The sequence below is a fragment of the Apodemus sylvaticus genome, chromosome 1, assembly GCF_947179515.1.
Source record: "Apodemus sylvaticus chromosome 1, mApoSyl1.1, whole genome shotgun sequence".
NCBI classification, from domain to species: Eukaryota; Metazoa; Chordata; class Mammalia; order Rodentia; family Muridae; genus Apodemus; species Apodemus sylvaticus.
This window is the reverse complement of record NC_067472.1, coordinates 34,451,291-34,468,375: the sequence shown is the minus strand read 5'-3', so window position 1 is coordinate 34,468,375 and position 17,085 is coordinate 34,451,291. Positions and strand designations below refer to the sequence as shown.

At 39.8% G+C, this 17,085-nt stretch overlaps 1 protein-coding gene across 5 annotated transcripts in view; it reads right to left on the bottom strand.

The window, feature by feature from the left end:
* The window catches only part of Rfx3 (regulatory factor X3), a 261,188-nt gene that overhangs the window by 8,355 nt on the left and 235,748 nt on the right, over positions 1-17,085 (bottom strand). For all 5 annotated transcript variants that reach the window (XM_052187737.1, XM_052187747.1, XM_052187754.1 and 2 more), the window contains 2 exons: positions 14,330-14,483; positions 462-504 (listed from right to left, as the gene is read on the bottom strand). In XM_052187737.1, coding sequence (XP_052043697.1) covers positions 462-504; positions 14,330-14,483 — 197 coding nt within the window. The remainder of the gene's footprint in view (positions 1-461; positions 505-14,329; positions 14,484-17,085) is intronic.

Sequence of the window (17,085 nt, the reverse complement as noted above, 5' to 3'; positions counted from 1 at the left end):
AGAGGCTCTGGTTAGAATCTATGTATCCTTCTCCACCAAACTACTGCTGATCCTGCTTTTTACATGAATATCACTACTACCTCTGAGTTCTTTCTCCATTGAAAAGTTAGCTGACTACAGGGTAAGGTAAGGGGTCTTTTTCTTTCCTTGACTAAAAACCTCGGGTTCAATTTTAGAATTTCTCTTTAGGATTTTGGCCATGGCCAATAATTTGTTATTTATATTGAGCTTCTGTCAAGAAGTTGGAAGAAGTCTGGGGCTGCAGTTAAATGCAACCTTCTCCATCCAATACACGTCACAGGAAGAAGACTTGAGGATGGAGGGGAGGAACAGAAACACCAGGACAGACTCCACACACAGCTGCTGCTCTCGCTATGCCCAGAAGACCAGAGCGCCACAGTTATGCTGTTTCTTCTCACAGGAGCTCAGTCCCAAAGCTCTTTAGAATTTTCAGTTCTTACCTTTATCCAGATTTCCAGGAGACACAGCATTTAAATCACCAAACTGCAAAATAATAGACATTTGTGTAATAGTTACTACTTGACAGAATAAAATAGTACTCTATCAGTCTGTGGTAAAAACACCATTCCATGACTTTTTAAAAGTGTGAACCGGTGACCATTTTGATCCCTAACTACATAGGTCACACAATTTTCCAATCAAATGTGTCAAATCTGACGTTTAAAATATGTCGCAATTGAGCTGTCTTCACCTCTTTGAGAAAGGATCACAATTTTCTTTGGCTTCCAGACTCCGTTTTACTTTAATTTCAATTCAGCAATGAAGACTCGGGACTGACATACCAAGATGGTGATGGATGTGGTGAAATAAATGTAGAAAAGCCCCAGCCAAGCAGTGTACATTAGGTCCTCTCCCCAGGCGCAGCCAGTGAGGCCAGCTGAGGCCTTCACCATTGTTGGCGCATGGTCTAGAAGTGGTGGGGACTCTCTCATCTGTGAGAGTGACAAATACAACGGGTACTCTAGAGAGGAAATGTTCTTTAGCTCACATTTAAAAAAATCTGAGCTGTCTTTAAATTAATTGATACTTTTGTTTACTGAGATAGGAGGGCTCACTTTCACAAAAGGAAAGGTACTTGCTACACACAATGTGAAAGAGTTCTCAACATCCTGGAACAATTAATAGCCATGGGCACTGGTTTTCCTTTCTACTAAGGTTCAATAGCTTGATGATAATTTAACAGCCAGTAAGTACATTTTGAGCCTCCCAGGGGGAACAAAGATAGATACACTGAATAAAAAACTGACTAGCCGAGGTACAAAGCTAATCCAAAAGAAGCGAAGTGCGACGCAAAGCCTCTGCTTTTAGAAAAGAGTCAACGGTATTTTTTTCAAAGCAGTTATTAGAAATTCAGATTTCTCAAAAGACTTAAAAGGATGAGACAGAAATTCTACTTACATTCAGAAGTTTGCTTATAAAGAGTTCCATGATAGGAGTACATTTTTCATCTACAAGGTATGTCTATAAAGTAATAAAACTGATCTTATTTTGCAAACATGAACACATTGTTTCTTTTTCCATCTAAACAAACATTATGTTCCACAGTGGCTACCTTGGGACCATATACATTTATTTTAAAGTCAGGGTTCTGGAATATTCCTCATTGAGAGTCACTATGCATCATTCCAGAAAGTTCATACGGCCACCTCACTTCCAATTATGAGTTGATATTTTTATTCACTGCACTCAGACTTGGACTTTCTAACTTGCTTGTAAAGAGGTCTGTGTTCAAATCAAACTCACCTAGGCCACAGTTTGGGATAGTTATAATAATAGATATCATATATTATGATACTATATAATATATATTCTTTTATTCCTTACAGAAGCAGCTTGAGGAGAGGCACCCTGCTCTGTGGAGGTCACTGCTAAGCAGTGTTGTTCCTGGAATGAATGCACAGCTTTCCAAGGTGAGTGCTTCTAAGGGAAGAGGCAGGCTTCCAGGACAAGTAACTCCTCCTGCCTTGGCTGGAGCTGGCCTCCTACTGCTTCACAGTTGTCTTCTTCTGGGCAACAAAGTCCCAGCTACTGAACTGTTGTTCTGAAGAAGATCCTGAGCACATGGGCCAGACCCAAAGTACATTTAAATAAAATTCACAACATAAGTCATATATGAGTTTTCAATCACAGAATCTAAAACAAGCAACAAACAGTCAACAGGATTATTTATCCACCTTGGGTCTTAGTTAAACATTTAGGATTATAAACAGAGAATGTTCAAAGCTGAGAATCATTATGTTATCTCTGACTGATGGGCAGCACATATGAATTTTCATTTAATAATTCTTAGAATCTAGTTCTTAAACACATTGGCAGTTATAGTTCTAAGCACATCTGCTTATAAAAAAGGTGAGGACAGGCTGTGCATCCCTCATCTGAATGCTTAGGAGCAAAAGGGTTTCAAATTTCAGAGATTTTTTCCCCCAATGTTAGAATACTTGCAAACATATATTACGGGTTGGACCTATACGATTTATATATCTATCCTGATGGCAATCTTAAATAATACTTTTAATGTACCTGAGTTTTGGCATCACTGAAGCCAGGGTGGTTGACTTGTACTGTTATAGGGGCATTCAAAACCACCAGATTTTGAAATACTTTTAATTTTTGGAATAAGGTGGTTCAAATTATATTGCATGTCTTAATGGAAAAAAATTCAGTGTTATTTGTTACCAAAAACAATGGTTTTCCTTAGAAGTTAATGTTTAACTTGAAAGTGGTTGGTTATTTATATAATGCTGGAAATAAAACCCGCAGCACATACTCACCCCCCCCCCACATGTTCACTCACACACTCACACTCATTCACTCACACACACTCATACACACACATACTCACTCACTCACTACTCACTCACTCACTCACTCACAGGTACTTTTCATGATTCCTGTGCTGAACACATGGAGTAGCAGAGGCGCTGCTAACACATCTCTGGGAAGACAGTACATGTGAAATTAAAGAATCCAAAGAAGAAGAGGAGATGCTTTAAAAGCCCATGGAGAAATTTTTTTCTATGCATTTGACATGTGAGGACTATATATGTATAAGTATAGATAAATTGTAGGGGGAATGACCTTTGACCCTATATATTCGAGCTGGGTAAGATTCAGAGTCAGTTCATCTGTTCATTTTTTTTTTTTTTGATAAACAATGAGTACTACCCAAACAATACCAGTCAGATAATCTGGGAAAAACTCATTATCATGGAAGTAACTATAAGAAGTTGCTTCTGGTGTGAAGGCTGGTTAGGCTAGCAGGAAAATGAGGTAGCCCAAGAAACCTTAGGGAAGATTTGAAGCATGGGGTTGAAGACAAAATGGAAATCAATTGTACAGATTTAAGGATCAAACAGTGGATCAAAGAAGCAGTGGAAAGAACACGGGGTGGGGCTCAAAGAACACAGATGCAAGGAAAGCAGGCAGATGACAGACCTGCATTAGGTCAGCAAAGAAGCTACAAGGCGTAGGTGGAAACTAACAAGAGGACTCACAAGAAAGCTTGGGGTTCTGGAAAGTGCTAGTTCCACAAGTTTGCTATTATAGAGAGGACTGGAGCAGAGAGGATCTACTGCTCATCTATGTGACATGTACAGACTGTATTTATTGCTGGCTCAGCATATGGTGTGCTTTCTTCTAAGCAGGTCTGGCCTCATGGGTCACTTTCCCCATATACTTCAAGAAGTCTCTCCCTGACCCCACCTAAGTACCTCATCCCCAGGGCTCCCAGTAAATGCTCCACCATGTGCCTTACATGTCCTTCTGCAGGAACCTGCAGTTCTGACGTCATTCATCTAATATATGTTTTCTAACTATAATTCAGGTGCCCTAGCATGAGGACTTTGTCTCCAATGCATTTCAAACTTCCGCATAGTGCTTGGCACACTCTGTGAGAAATAAACACATGCTTACCAAACACATGCACTGGTTCCTTTATTTCAGCCTCACAAGCCAAACCAAACAACTGCTGGGTCAAGACGGAGAAACCAGATTTTATTCTATAGCTATGGAAAACAGTGACTTGACTGCCCTAACATCATAGTAAATATGTGGTATATTAGGTCAGTCATGTCCATCTTAACATTATGAAGGAGAAACAGATTTGGGAGTGGGAACAGTGAGAGGGATATAGAAATTTCACCTTTTAGTAAGGAGTACAAATATATAAAGTAAGGGATTTAAGAACACTCTTGTAGAAAATGCATGGCATTCAGTACATGGGAATTAAAATTCTGTCAGCCAGATGAACAGGAAATCACATAAAGTCAGAGCCAGACTGAGTTACAGACAAGGCTTGGTATGGATGCCATGCAGACTTGCTCTGTTATTTTTGAGAAAAAAAAGACTTCTTTTTTGACAAACTATTTCCTGTAAACCCTAAGCAGAGATCACAATACTGGATTCCTCTGCGAGGTCCAGAAGTCCACGAGGATACACAATTGCTATAGCCTGTGGCAGCCTGACGGACTGTTAAGTTCACGGTGACACCACCAATGGCTATGCAGTGGGAGTGGGAAGCTGCCCGTGGCCAGGGCACCTTTCAGTAGGTCTCCAAGAGGCCTAGGGTATGAGCCTGATAGCGACTGAGGGGTTGAGAAGTAGTTCTTTCCAGGATGCAGAGGTTTCATGTGCCTAAGAAGTTTATTAGGATCACAGAGGTGAAAAGTGTCAGTATAACACAAGGAAGTCAGTCTGGAGAATGAAGCAGAAGCTAAAATTGTGAATGCTAAAATGTATGGGCTGGAAGACCACAACACCCTTAAATTCTTCATCCTAACGAAGGCCTAGAAAACAACTGGAACATTAAAGCCACACTGTAAGAGATAGGATAGCCTGGTTTGTTAGCACCGACCCCCATTCCCCCATGACTGCATGAGGTCTACACTGTATCTAGGACACAGTCAGATATCCAGTGGCTGTCATGTGAAAGGACTACAGGCCATGTGAATGGCAGAATCCACAACAAATGCTACACACCTTCGCGAGCATCCCTACTGACCCTGATCACCAGCAGCTGATAAGCCACAGTGGTTAACATCTCAGCTTCAGAAGCCTACTCCTCTACAAGGGTCAGCTCCTGCAGGGGTAGTCTACAGATCCAAGATTAAGGGGATGCTGGCCTTATGGTGTAGGCTAGTGCTGGCAGGAATTACAACTTCACATGCACCTATGTGGGAAGACATGTGGATGTATTTTGCTAGTTAACTGCTGACCAAGATCCTTAAGTTCTAATAGGCACCAAACCCCACATTAATCATAAGAAATTATAAAACACTCTTTTCTCTCTCCTCTCTCTCTCTCTCTCTCTCTCTCTCTCTCTCTCTCTCTCTCTCTCTCTCTCTCTCTCTGTCTCTCTCTCATTGTTACTCTTTGGATCTAATTTAGTTTTGTTTTTAAGAAAGGGTCTTCTCTCTCTATAGGCCTGGCTGTCCTGGAAGTTAATACTCAGACCAGGCTGGCCTCGTACTCAAGAGTCCACCTGCCTCTGCCCTCTGAGTTCTAGGAGTAAAGGTGTGCACCAATGCTCCCATCTCACTATGATCCTCCTGAGTTCCTTGATTAAAGGTGTGCACCAATGCTCCCATCTCACTATGTTTCTCTTTTGCTCATTGTCCTTTCTGTTCATCCTGAGAGAGGAGCTCACGCAGCCAGCTTGGCCTTGAATTCACTTTATCTGAAATTGACCTTAAACTTGCTACCTTCTGCCTCAGTGCTGAGATTATAGACTTGCAGTACCACATTTAGTTTCCATAAAGTCCATACAGACTCTCTACTACTGCTGCCATTTTATAAGCACTTAGAAAGCATTTCAATTATTCCAGCTAGTGAGCTTTGAATTCAAGTCTGGCGATGACTATCTAGACCTAATTATATTGATGCCACTCCCCGACGCTGGCATTTTCTTTCTAATTGACTTATTTCTCCATTCTATTTTGTTGGTTGTGTTTTTCAAATCACTGAATTAATTTGCCTCTGATTATCACTTTGGCTACATACCAAAGAATGCTACTAGATTCTTTGTAATTCTATGGATTATTTGATTCAGCATTCAAATACTGTGGGCTATTTTTCTGTCACAATACAGTATTATCAATGCCCACATTATGTGTTGTTATCTTTTCTGTTTTAGTACACCTTTGTTGACCCAAAAAGTGATGGTCTAATTATACAAATTATTGCTTGAGATAATAAGTACACAATCAATTAAAAAATCTAAATCTTAATAAAAGGCAATCAAATACAATCTTGGGCAATGCATAGAATTTCAATTTTTATAAACTCATACAAAGGGAAGGGATGAAGTACTTACCATGTGCCTGTCTGCCTCTCTGTCTACCTTGTCTACCTCATACTGCCAGCAGCTGGGCCTCTGGAGGGCTCTAACACTGTAAACTTCACAGCATCATAGCATGGTGCTAACACAAGGAAGCTTCCCAAGGTCTTTGTTGCTGCAGTGGGTGATGTGGCTTGGGGCTCGTGAGAGAGCCTGGAGGACAAGGCTGTATCCTGCTCTCACTGTATGACATCACCTTCAGTTCTCCTAACTTAACCCTCTTGATAGTCCTAGAAATAGTCTTTAGGTTTATTTTGATGATGACAAAACTAAGACTCAAGCAAGAATAAATATAATGTTTTAACTATGCAATTTAAATTAAAGGGCGAGTGGAGCAGGACAAGGAAACACGTATAGACATGCTATTTATATATAAATCCAGCCTGGCAGCATTTAAATCACAATTCTGCCATTAGAAGCTATGTGGCCCTAGGCCAATTATACTCTAAAAGAGCCTGATTTTCTTCACTATGGATTAGGCAGGGTTATCATCACAATTAAATATGTGCATTTATCAAATGGCATAGAACAGAGACAAAACCAGTATTGCATTCACACTCAGTTTCCCAATAATGTGGACAGAACCCTAACATTTTGTTCTGTAATCTTTAGAGGATGATTTCAAGATGAATACCTCTCAGCTGAAGAGGCTGTAGGAATCCTACCTAGCCTGTTAGGCTTTAAGGTTGCTGACCTATATATTCTATGTAGGGTTGGGGCTGGAACTAGCAATTTTACATTGATTTATATCTTTATAATGGAAACAAACACCCTGGGAAGGCCTGACCTGCCTGCGCATGGGCATGGCATACATGTGCAGAGTGTTTTCAGAGAAGGTGGAGATCAGGCAACTAGAAATGGTGGGAGGCTCAGATGAATTTGGCCAATTGCTTCTTCTTCCACTCTGAGAAGTGAGGAAAGAAATATGGCCCTTTAAAGCTTCCTACACGGACGCAGGGAAACTATTAACAAGCAGATTCAGAGCTTCCAGAACCAATCATGTTCTTTTAACACTCTGTTACTGGCTTGAATTTTGAGCATGCTAAACTTTATAAGTCACAGGAAGCTCAGCAATGGCCAGCTTTATGTTTTGTTAACTGATGTTAAGGTCAAGTAGCGGCAACTATTTCAGATGATTCTTCTTATCATTCAGGAGAAGTTGGCCTTAATTTTTGGATTTTAAGGTATTCTAAGCATCATTTCTCTTAAATATCTACCAAATCATTTTGCAGTTAGCATTGGTACAGAGTTTCATAACTGGAGTGGGGGGAGTTGTAGACTTACAGTAATTTCCAACTTTATTCTGAAGGAAATACTCACGGAAAGTATTGGGTTCCTCAGATGCTTTCTGCTATACATGAGCCTTTCTATATATTCTCTAAGAATTGTCACTGAAACTGACAAAAAGATAGATTTCTGTCACTCTCCTCTACACAATGGCAGCTTTCATTGCTAATGCCCTGCTTTTTGAGGCTGGCCTGGTGTCATGACAGCATGTCTATATATCCCCACACACTGCAGCATATTTAATTTACAACTTTAATTTTCATGGTCTTTCTTCCCTGGCAATATAGCAGCAAACCTATCTTCACAATGTTTTAAAATCTCCAAAAAAAAAAAAAAGTTACTAGAGAGCATGCATGTAGTGGAGTGGAAGGCAATTCAGGCCAAACTGCTTTGGAAAGCACATAGTTTCAAATGTAGGAATGTTGACCATTGTCACCAGGCCAAAGCCAGAGTAGGGAGCAGTCTCTGTCCTGATCACACTTGAGAGTCGTGCTTTGCCTTTAGCATTCAGGTGGAGGTTACTGTTTGGAGTTTGTTTTCCCTCCTACAGTCTACCTTTCTACCATACTTCTGTTTTCTGTAATCTCAGAATTCCCTGCCCAATGGGACAGGTTCCTTGTCAGGCCTATGCAAATGTTGCTCTTCAGACGTGGGGGTGTGGGGGTGCGCCAACTCATTTGCAAGATGTGGAAAAATCCTGAACACTGTCCTGAAGGGTTCACACATGACAAGTTGGGAAGAGTGAAATAGAAGAGAGGTATGTAAGGATGGAGGCCATCTACATCTCTATCTTCTGGCATGGACATTGGACGAGATGGAACATTAAATATAAGCCATCAAGTTATCAAGCTATATCTGTTAAAGGTAGATGGATGGAGCAGATTTTATTTATAGTTGGTTCAAAATGTCTGAAATATTTAGACATATGATACCCCTGGTCCTGCAAATGTTAGGTAGAGGCTGGAAGAACATGCTTTATGCAAATAAAAAACTATGTACGGAAGAGAAAGCCTGCTCTTGAACTGATTAGTTCCCACTAAGGCCATGCATAATATCTAATAGCAAAGAATAGCCTTAGTTTATTACAGGAGAGAAGGAGTGGAGTTTGATTATAACCAGCTGTCTGAGGTTAGGGCTTTATTGCTGTGAAGAGAGACCATGACCATGGCAACTCTTATAAAGGAAAACATTTAATTGCGGCTGGCTTACAGTTCAGAAGTTTAGTCCATTATCATCATGGCAGGAAGTATGGGGCATGCAGGTAGACAAGGTGCTGGACAATTAGCTGAGAGTTCTACATCTGGATTCACAGGTGACAGGAAGAGAGAGTGACGCTGGGCCTGGCTTGAGCTTCTGTAACCTCAAAGCCTTCCCCTCAGTGACACATTTCCTCCAACAAGGCTACACCCTCTCCAACAAAGTCACATATCCTAATGTATTCAAATAATGCTTCTCCCTAAGGTCCTAAGGGGCATTTTTACTCAAAGCGCCACACCAGCAGTGATTACTTGGAGAGACAATGAGATTGAGGGGGGTTGGAAACATGTTCTCTTCAACATAAATGAATTAGATTTACAGAGCTTACACTATTTTCACTCATGGTCCATATTCTTGTTGAGAACATCTTTCCTGATACTTTGATTGCTATATTTTAGTAAAACAATGACATGATGTAGTTTCCTTACGAAAAGACCTTTCCTACTTTAAATCAGATACACACCTGTAATATAAGCATTCAGAGGACTAAGGCAGGAGGATTGCAATGAACTGGAGGTCAGCATGAACTACAAAGCAAGTTCCTGTCACAAAACAGAAGAAATAAACAACACGAAGACCTTTCCCACTTTGAACAAAGTCAGTTTAACATCACCTTCATAGCAGCAAAAAACCACAGTACAATAGACACTTCTTAGGGTCACTTGGGGTAAAAGTAGGCTCTGGATGATGGAGTACGATGCACACGCCAGTAAGTGGCGATGTGCTGCGTAATTTGTGGCTAGGTCTTTGCCTTGTGAGTTGTATCCAAGAAGCCACTACCCAAAAAGTTCTCTAAAGGACCCAGTGACAGGCACTGCTGAAGAGGATTACATGCTGTGGTGTCACTCAGGTCCTCAGTGACTATTTCAGTTGTTCAAGTTTTAAGCAATCTTGAATTTCTATTTTTGTTCTTTTCCGCACTTGAGCAATTCAGGCTTCAACATTTAAACAAGACCTAACACCTTGGAGAGGGTCTCTGAAATATTCTAGAAGGTTCACTTGACCTAGGAACTTTATTGAGTAAATATATCCCATATATGACCCATGAGAACCAATGAGCAGTCCTGTAAGTTGGAAGTCTGTCCTATCATCATTTTGTTATCTCCCTGAATGACTATTTTCCAGTACTTATTGTTGGATATGCTCTATTTCCACAGAGGAGGGGACAGAGAGATTGTAGGTATGAGTCAGCAGGGAAGGAGAGGAAACATGGAAGAGGGCTGATGGCCGGGGTCCTAAGGGTAGGGATGTAGTTTTGAACCCATAATACAATAAAAATCAAGTCCTTCTCTTGTGCTGTAATAAACAGGCAATTTTCTCTTGTGCAAAGAGAAAATAAACAGAAAGGCAAGCCTGGAGAAAGGTAGGAAACATTGGAAGAGTTTCAAACAGCCAATCCTAGGGATTGGGTGGATGAGGGACATAAGAAGGGCTTAATCATGGCTCCTCCAGGGTGTCAGACTCATCATTTACTTCTAGGATGTCTGAACTAATATAGAAAAGCAAACTTAAGAGTTGAAATCAAACTACAGGTTCTGAAAAAAAATCATTTAGGACTGGTATGTGTCTATGGTGGAGCAGGGTATGAAGGAGCTGAAAGGTGTAATGTGTTGTTTTCTAAAACAGTTGACTTTCCAATTGCAAATTTCTTAAATTAATATTGCACTTAGTTTGCATATTCTAAATATCTCAGAAAACTGGTAAGACAGGGTAGGAGGATGATCAAGATACATCCATGAAAACCCAAGAGAGAAGCCCTAGAACAAAAAGATAAAATGTTACCTACTAGGGATCTGGTTTACACGATCTCAGAATAGGCATGCACACACATGTATGTCTGGGATGGTATGCTTGGGGTATTGTATATGGTATAGATACAAGGTTAATAACACTGTCCCTTTGCATATTTTGGAAAATATATGCAAGCACTTTTCAGGATGATAAAGCTAAATGTGGATTACCAGCACTGGTCACTGAGATGGAAACATTTTGCTCAGTTAGCTGTTAGCAGTTGCCATTTCTGATGCTCAACTTTCATTCTCATTGACCTTAGTGGTAACAGCTGACACCAATACATGTTTTGCAAGGTTTGGGGTAATAATAAGTGTGAACTCAGAACACCTAGCAAAGTGACAGGATATGACTTCAACTGAAATGTTAGCAAGTGATGGCAAGCTCTATTACAAATGACAGCATAGATGTTGACAAGTATTCCATACATTTTGAGTTAATGTTATACAAACAGTTTTTGCTCCCTGTTTTTAGGATATGATCAGCTCTTACAAGACAGTTCATATAGCATAAGAAAGAGAAGCTATTTAAAAGAAGTGCAGTCTGCAAGAGGCTTTTAGTTGTGAGTCAGTGCAGTAGACTTGTCATTTATGAGTCCGTGCAGTTCAGTGCAGGTCAGCAGAGGCAGTCGAAGCCAAAGAACAAGAAGAAGCCAGAAGATTTAGAACAATTGCCAGCGTTATTTTGAGGCTAAGCAGTGAGAAGCTGAGGGAAGCCAGTTTGAATCAGTTAGCTTGGAAGATCAGATTTATGGAGGCTAGAAGCTTCTAGGCCTAGGCCTAGGAATAGTTAGAACAGAGAAAGAAATACTCTAGGCTCAGTCCAAGCCATGTATTCACACGGTTTTGGTAGGGCTCTCATCTCATTCCATCATCAGAGTAAATAAAAGCAACCTTTATATACGTATCTCCATTGCAATGCAAGTTCCTTGAATACAGAGTCAAAAGCCATATTGTTTACTGTCATATCTAATCATAACAGAGTTGTAAATTAATAGCCAACTAATTTTAGAGACAAAAAGTCTGGTTTTCAACACAGGAAACCATGGATTGTCCCAAATTCAGTTTTTTTGACTCAAAAGTTCTGTGCTACATAACTTTCATAGTCATCACATCTTCAGTTATACAAACCACACAGAGACACATGCAATTATCATTGTGTAAGCTTTAAAACAAAAAGTAAAAGTCCAAACTTAAGAGAATAGGATGGTTGAGAGCCACCACATGGTTGCTGGGAATTGAACTCAGGACCTCTGGAAGAGCAGTCAGTGCTTTTTACCACTGAGCCTTCTCCCCTACACTCCTCCCTCCCTCTCTCCCTCCCTCCCTCCCCCCTCTCCACCCTCCCTCATCTCTCTTCACACATATACATTCATTCATTAATTCATTGAGACAATACTCATGCAGTAGAGACTGGCATCTTAAATTTGATGTTCAGATCAGGCTAACCTTGATCCAGTGCTCTCCCTGCCTCTATTTCCCAAGTGCAGGGGTTACAGCCATGCATGCTCCACCAGGCCTAGCAGGTCTTTAGGAAGAGAAATTCCAAAGGGCGAAGTGAGGATAAGTTTAGAATAATATACGAGAAGAACATGAGGCAGCTTGGGACCAGGGGGTGGAAGACGTGGATGGTGGTGGGAGGTGGTGATTTTCTGTTCTGTTTCTTGACAATCCATCTCCTTTCCACAGATATAAAATAATTTTAGATAAGATAGTAGGATTAAGACCCAAAGTCTATGCTAGCTAAACAGCCTCTAAAGTATAGTGCTATGGGGGTGGGGTGGGGGCGGAATTCAATGGAGGAAATTGGCCTTGGTTTGCTTTGTAGACTGAATGGTGCATTAATGTGGACACTAAAAAATGATTTTCTTACAAATTGGGTAAGGGTACAGCAAGCATACAGACTCGGATCACATTTAGAGCTCGATTTTACAGAAGCTAATTTACATCTTATTGTTACATCCATATTTTATTAATATATCTTTGCATTGTGCTGTAATTTATCTTGTTCATTTGCAGCCTATTCATGTAGCTAAAAGTGTCTATTACAATGGTTATGTGCCAGTGGTGACAGTGTGCCTCACTTAAATTCTGCAGAGCTCCTACTGGCTGCAGGCTCATGTGAGGAGGTAGCTAAGTCTTCAGTGTGATGGGCTCATACCTTTGTTCTGTAGAGACACAAGGGAAGCTACATGGTGACAATAAGAATCACTGTTCTCATTATTTTGTTCATTCTGGTAAAGATTCAGAGAACAAGGTGTATGGCAAAATGTTAAAGACACTAAAAGACAGATATATTCAGAAGTGTTGAGCCCTGAGGTGAGAAATCCTTCAGTCCATATGGGCATCTTGTAAGGAGATATTTATTTCACTAAAGTAAAGATGGTCAAATTTAAGAAACATCTAAATTGTTCGGTCTATTATTTAAAAATTACAGCATTTCTTGTTCCAAATTACGTATATATATATCATTCAGTATCATTTAAGCATGATCATATAAAGATATAAATATCATCAATTGTAAACGATGCTATTTTTAATTAGGAAAAATGAATATTAAAAATGTTAGACATATAGGACATTTAGGGCTAGAGAAATAATTCAGCCATTTAGGGCAATGAGCTATTCATCTAGAGGAGCTAGGTTCCCTCCAGCATCCACATGGTAGCTTACAACTGTCTACAACACCAGCTTGAGGGGATCTGGCATCCTATTTGGCTTCCCTGGGTACCAGGCATATACATGGCACATAGACATACACACACAGACAAAGCACTCATACACTTACAAAAATTTTAAAAGGGACTGTTTGACATACAGCTTACTCCAATTCAATGTAATAAAATGAGCCAGCACTGAATTATTTCAGCCTTTGTACTTATTGCTCATTATATTAACCGATTTTTATTCATGTTCTTGTAAGAATCACCACTTTCCGACATTGAGTGTGGATAAGCCATTTTTATAATTACCTAGAAATTCTAGAAACACCATTAGTGATCAGGCATAGGCTTGAAAAATCAGACCATGTGTTCAGCAAAATGTATCTAGTGTTTCCTAGCTATAGAACCACTGAGCACCCCTGTACCTGTGTTTACTCTACTAACCTTAGGTGCAGACTGACAAAGTAGGAAAAGGAATCACTTAATTTCAGAGGATTGTAATACACTGCTAAGTGTTTCATTATATGCAAAGGATTAGAACCATGCTTGCACCACAGCCACTTGCCAGTCATCATTACCATCATAATAGGTGTTCTGAAGCAAATCCAATTCATTTCCTTCTTGAAGGCTAGGAAAGAGCTTATAAATTACAGACTTAACTCTTGGTTTTTGGGGGGAGGGGTCAGCTTTTACACAGACACTGGTCTTTATCTCCTATCAATAGTTTTTCTTTCCTTTTTTTAAATATATTTTTTCTTTTAAGGTCTTGCGTTTGTTCATTTGTTTTGTTGTTACTTTTATTGTGGGTGTATATAATGGAACAAAACATTCCACTGATATGATAGAATCTTCACCCTTAGAATTCTGTGATTGAAACCACACACAACAGTCCCTTGTAGGACTGAAGTTGCTTCAGTCAATCATTTGGAAGTATAATAAAAAAACAAACAGTAGGTCACAACCCTTGAAGCTCTTACCTCGCCCATCACTGCTATCGGTGTCTCTCCTGTCACTTGAGCAACACGATGTTCTACTAAGTAGAACATGTACTCATCATAGAGCAGCCGGATCAGGTGAAAGGAGCCAAAGCTAGCAGCACTACGTAAGGTTAAGTCCCGGATCACCATTGAGCTGTTCAAGAGAAAGGGCAGAGAGGAAGCCATTTAGAGACCATGGTTACAGTTAGATGTGTTAGTACTTTTAAAAGCAGTTAGGTTAGGACAATAAATGACAGCATAGGCTTTTATAGTATGAAACCTGTGATAGAACAATTTCATTGTTAAAAGCAGTTGGCCCAACTCATTCCAATGGCAAGAAAGAGGTCCTGTTCTCTAAGCCTTGACCCTGATCTTCTACATCTAGAGCTATGTATAGACCTTTCCTCATTATCGTCATGGTTGCACCTTCTGTTGTACTTACAGGTGGATCAGAGCTGAATAGAAACAATTTTGGAAAGGCTGAAAATTCATCCCTACTATAAGAAAAATTAACTCAAAGTGAACATTTGATTGCTGATGCTTGACACTTGTCATTGCTAAATGACCATGATCCAGAGTGAACTTTGTGCCAGGTTCCATACAAAAATACTAGCCATTCTCTGAAGCCCTCAGTCTAATTGGAGTTGTGTGGCAAGTAGTGACTCTAGTTACTCAGTGATTTCCATTTAAATTAAAGTGATCCCCACCCTCCCCTAGAGACAGGAAGTATAGATGACTTAAGAAAGTATTAAATCTAAAAACATGAACATTTGATATATATTATAGAATAACAATTAAGTCCATTACATTAAAAATACATATAAGTTCAAATAAAATTGTAACTTTACCAAAAATGTATCAACTAATAAGCTTGTTTCATACTTGAAATGTAAATTGGTATCTGAGACTCACAGTGAGGACAGTGTATGTGTTTATGTATGCATGTGTGTTGTATACCAGCTTTTACTCAGTTGCCTTTTTCTGAAGGTTTTTTTTGGGACTATAAATACTAAAACTGGCATTATATTCTCAGGAGGAAGATGCAAAATGTCACATATTAAAGCCTCTTTTTATAATATCTAATTATAAAATTCCAGGCAAATAAAAGAATAGCAAGTAGGCTTTACTTTGTTTTCTGCTTCATTTTTCAACCTTTTAAAGTCAGAGATTTCAATACATCAGATTCCTTACGTTCACTCTGGCAAGTGACAGAGCGTGAGCTGACATTTGAGGGCAGAGGCTCCGGGTTCTGATGCTGGCTCTCTGCTACTTGACTCTTAACCTCAAATAAGCAATTTCCCTGAGGTTGTTTTCTCTAGGGAAAGTAAAAGCAGTATTTTTAGTTTTAGCTAACTTTCAGTTATTTCAAGGATAAAATGAATTAAAGAATATGAACAACTTATCAGTAAATAGAATACAACAACTATAATTTGTTTTAATATAGGGCAGAAAATGTTATTTATAATTTGTTTATGTAAGACTGAAGACTTCTTATTTATTTTTTAATCACTGCAAAAAGAGAAGAAAAGGTAAAGCTATCCAGTTAGCTAAACTCATTTATAGTATGTCTTAAGACAAACACGCAAACAAACAAGCCAGGGTATCACACTTTAGCCCAGGCTGGCCCAAGTCTCATTAGGTAGCTTGGATAGGCATCTCCATCAATCTTTCTGTCTCAGCTTCCTGTCTAGGAGGTTACAGGTAGCCTTTGTAGTCTTGGTTATAACCACATGGATATTTTTAAGGCTTAAGAGCTGGTCTGAGAATCCAATGAAACAACACACAGAAGTTTGTTCCCTTTATCTACAGTTTTGATTTCCATGGCAGTTTTAGTCACTGTAAATATGAAATACAAATTCTAGAAATAATCAACAACTTTCAGCCCACATGTTCTGCATAGAGTGATGAAATCTGCTCTCTGGCCCCCACCACATGGGAAGCAGTTCTTATTGCCCAGCAAGTCCAAGTTGTATAATGGTTTCAGAGTACAAGAACAGTGAAGCCAACAAGTCAGCATACCATATTACTGCAAAATGGTTCCTTAAAATAAGAAGTTTAAAATGGAGGCTGTTAACTTTAGAGGAAAACAATATGGACTACTGAGATGAGAATGACAGTAAGAAGGAATCTCTACCCGTGTAGCTGAGAGAAAGGGAAATAAATCTGTGCTAGGTTTGCTGTCATACTTCAAACTGCAAAGGTTATAGCCACAACTTGCACAAGCAAGTACACCTTAGGTTGAGTAATATTGGTGGTTTCAAGGACCTACCCTGGAATATAGCCTCACAGATAAAACACCCCGGGATGAATGAGCATCGATGACACGAGCATGGCCACGGCAATGATGTCAATGCCTCAGGCTCACAGTAATGGCAAGGCCTTCCTTGTCTTGGACTCAGGGAAATGACAAGAATTCCTGGGTCAGACTCAGGAGAATGGCAAGGCTTTTCTGTAGTCTGAGTACAGTGTTGGCTAACTATTACCTTTAGCTAAAAATAGTATTTCAAAGAGGACTAAACACAGCTTCCTCATCCCAGACAACTTTGTGTTCATGGCTCCCTGAGACTCTTCCACTACAGAGACCCTTTCCCTTCTCTATAATATAATATGTACAATAAATATGCTGAGTGTCTGGCTATTGGTGTGTCTACTACACATTTCAATTACGCTGTCTTTTCTTAATCTCCCATCCTTCTCAGTAAGGCTTCCAGGATCTAGCCATGCAGGCCAGGGCCTCCAACATATGTAGGATCTTA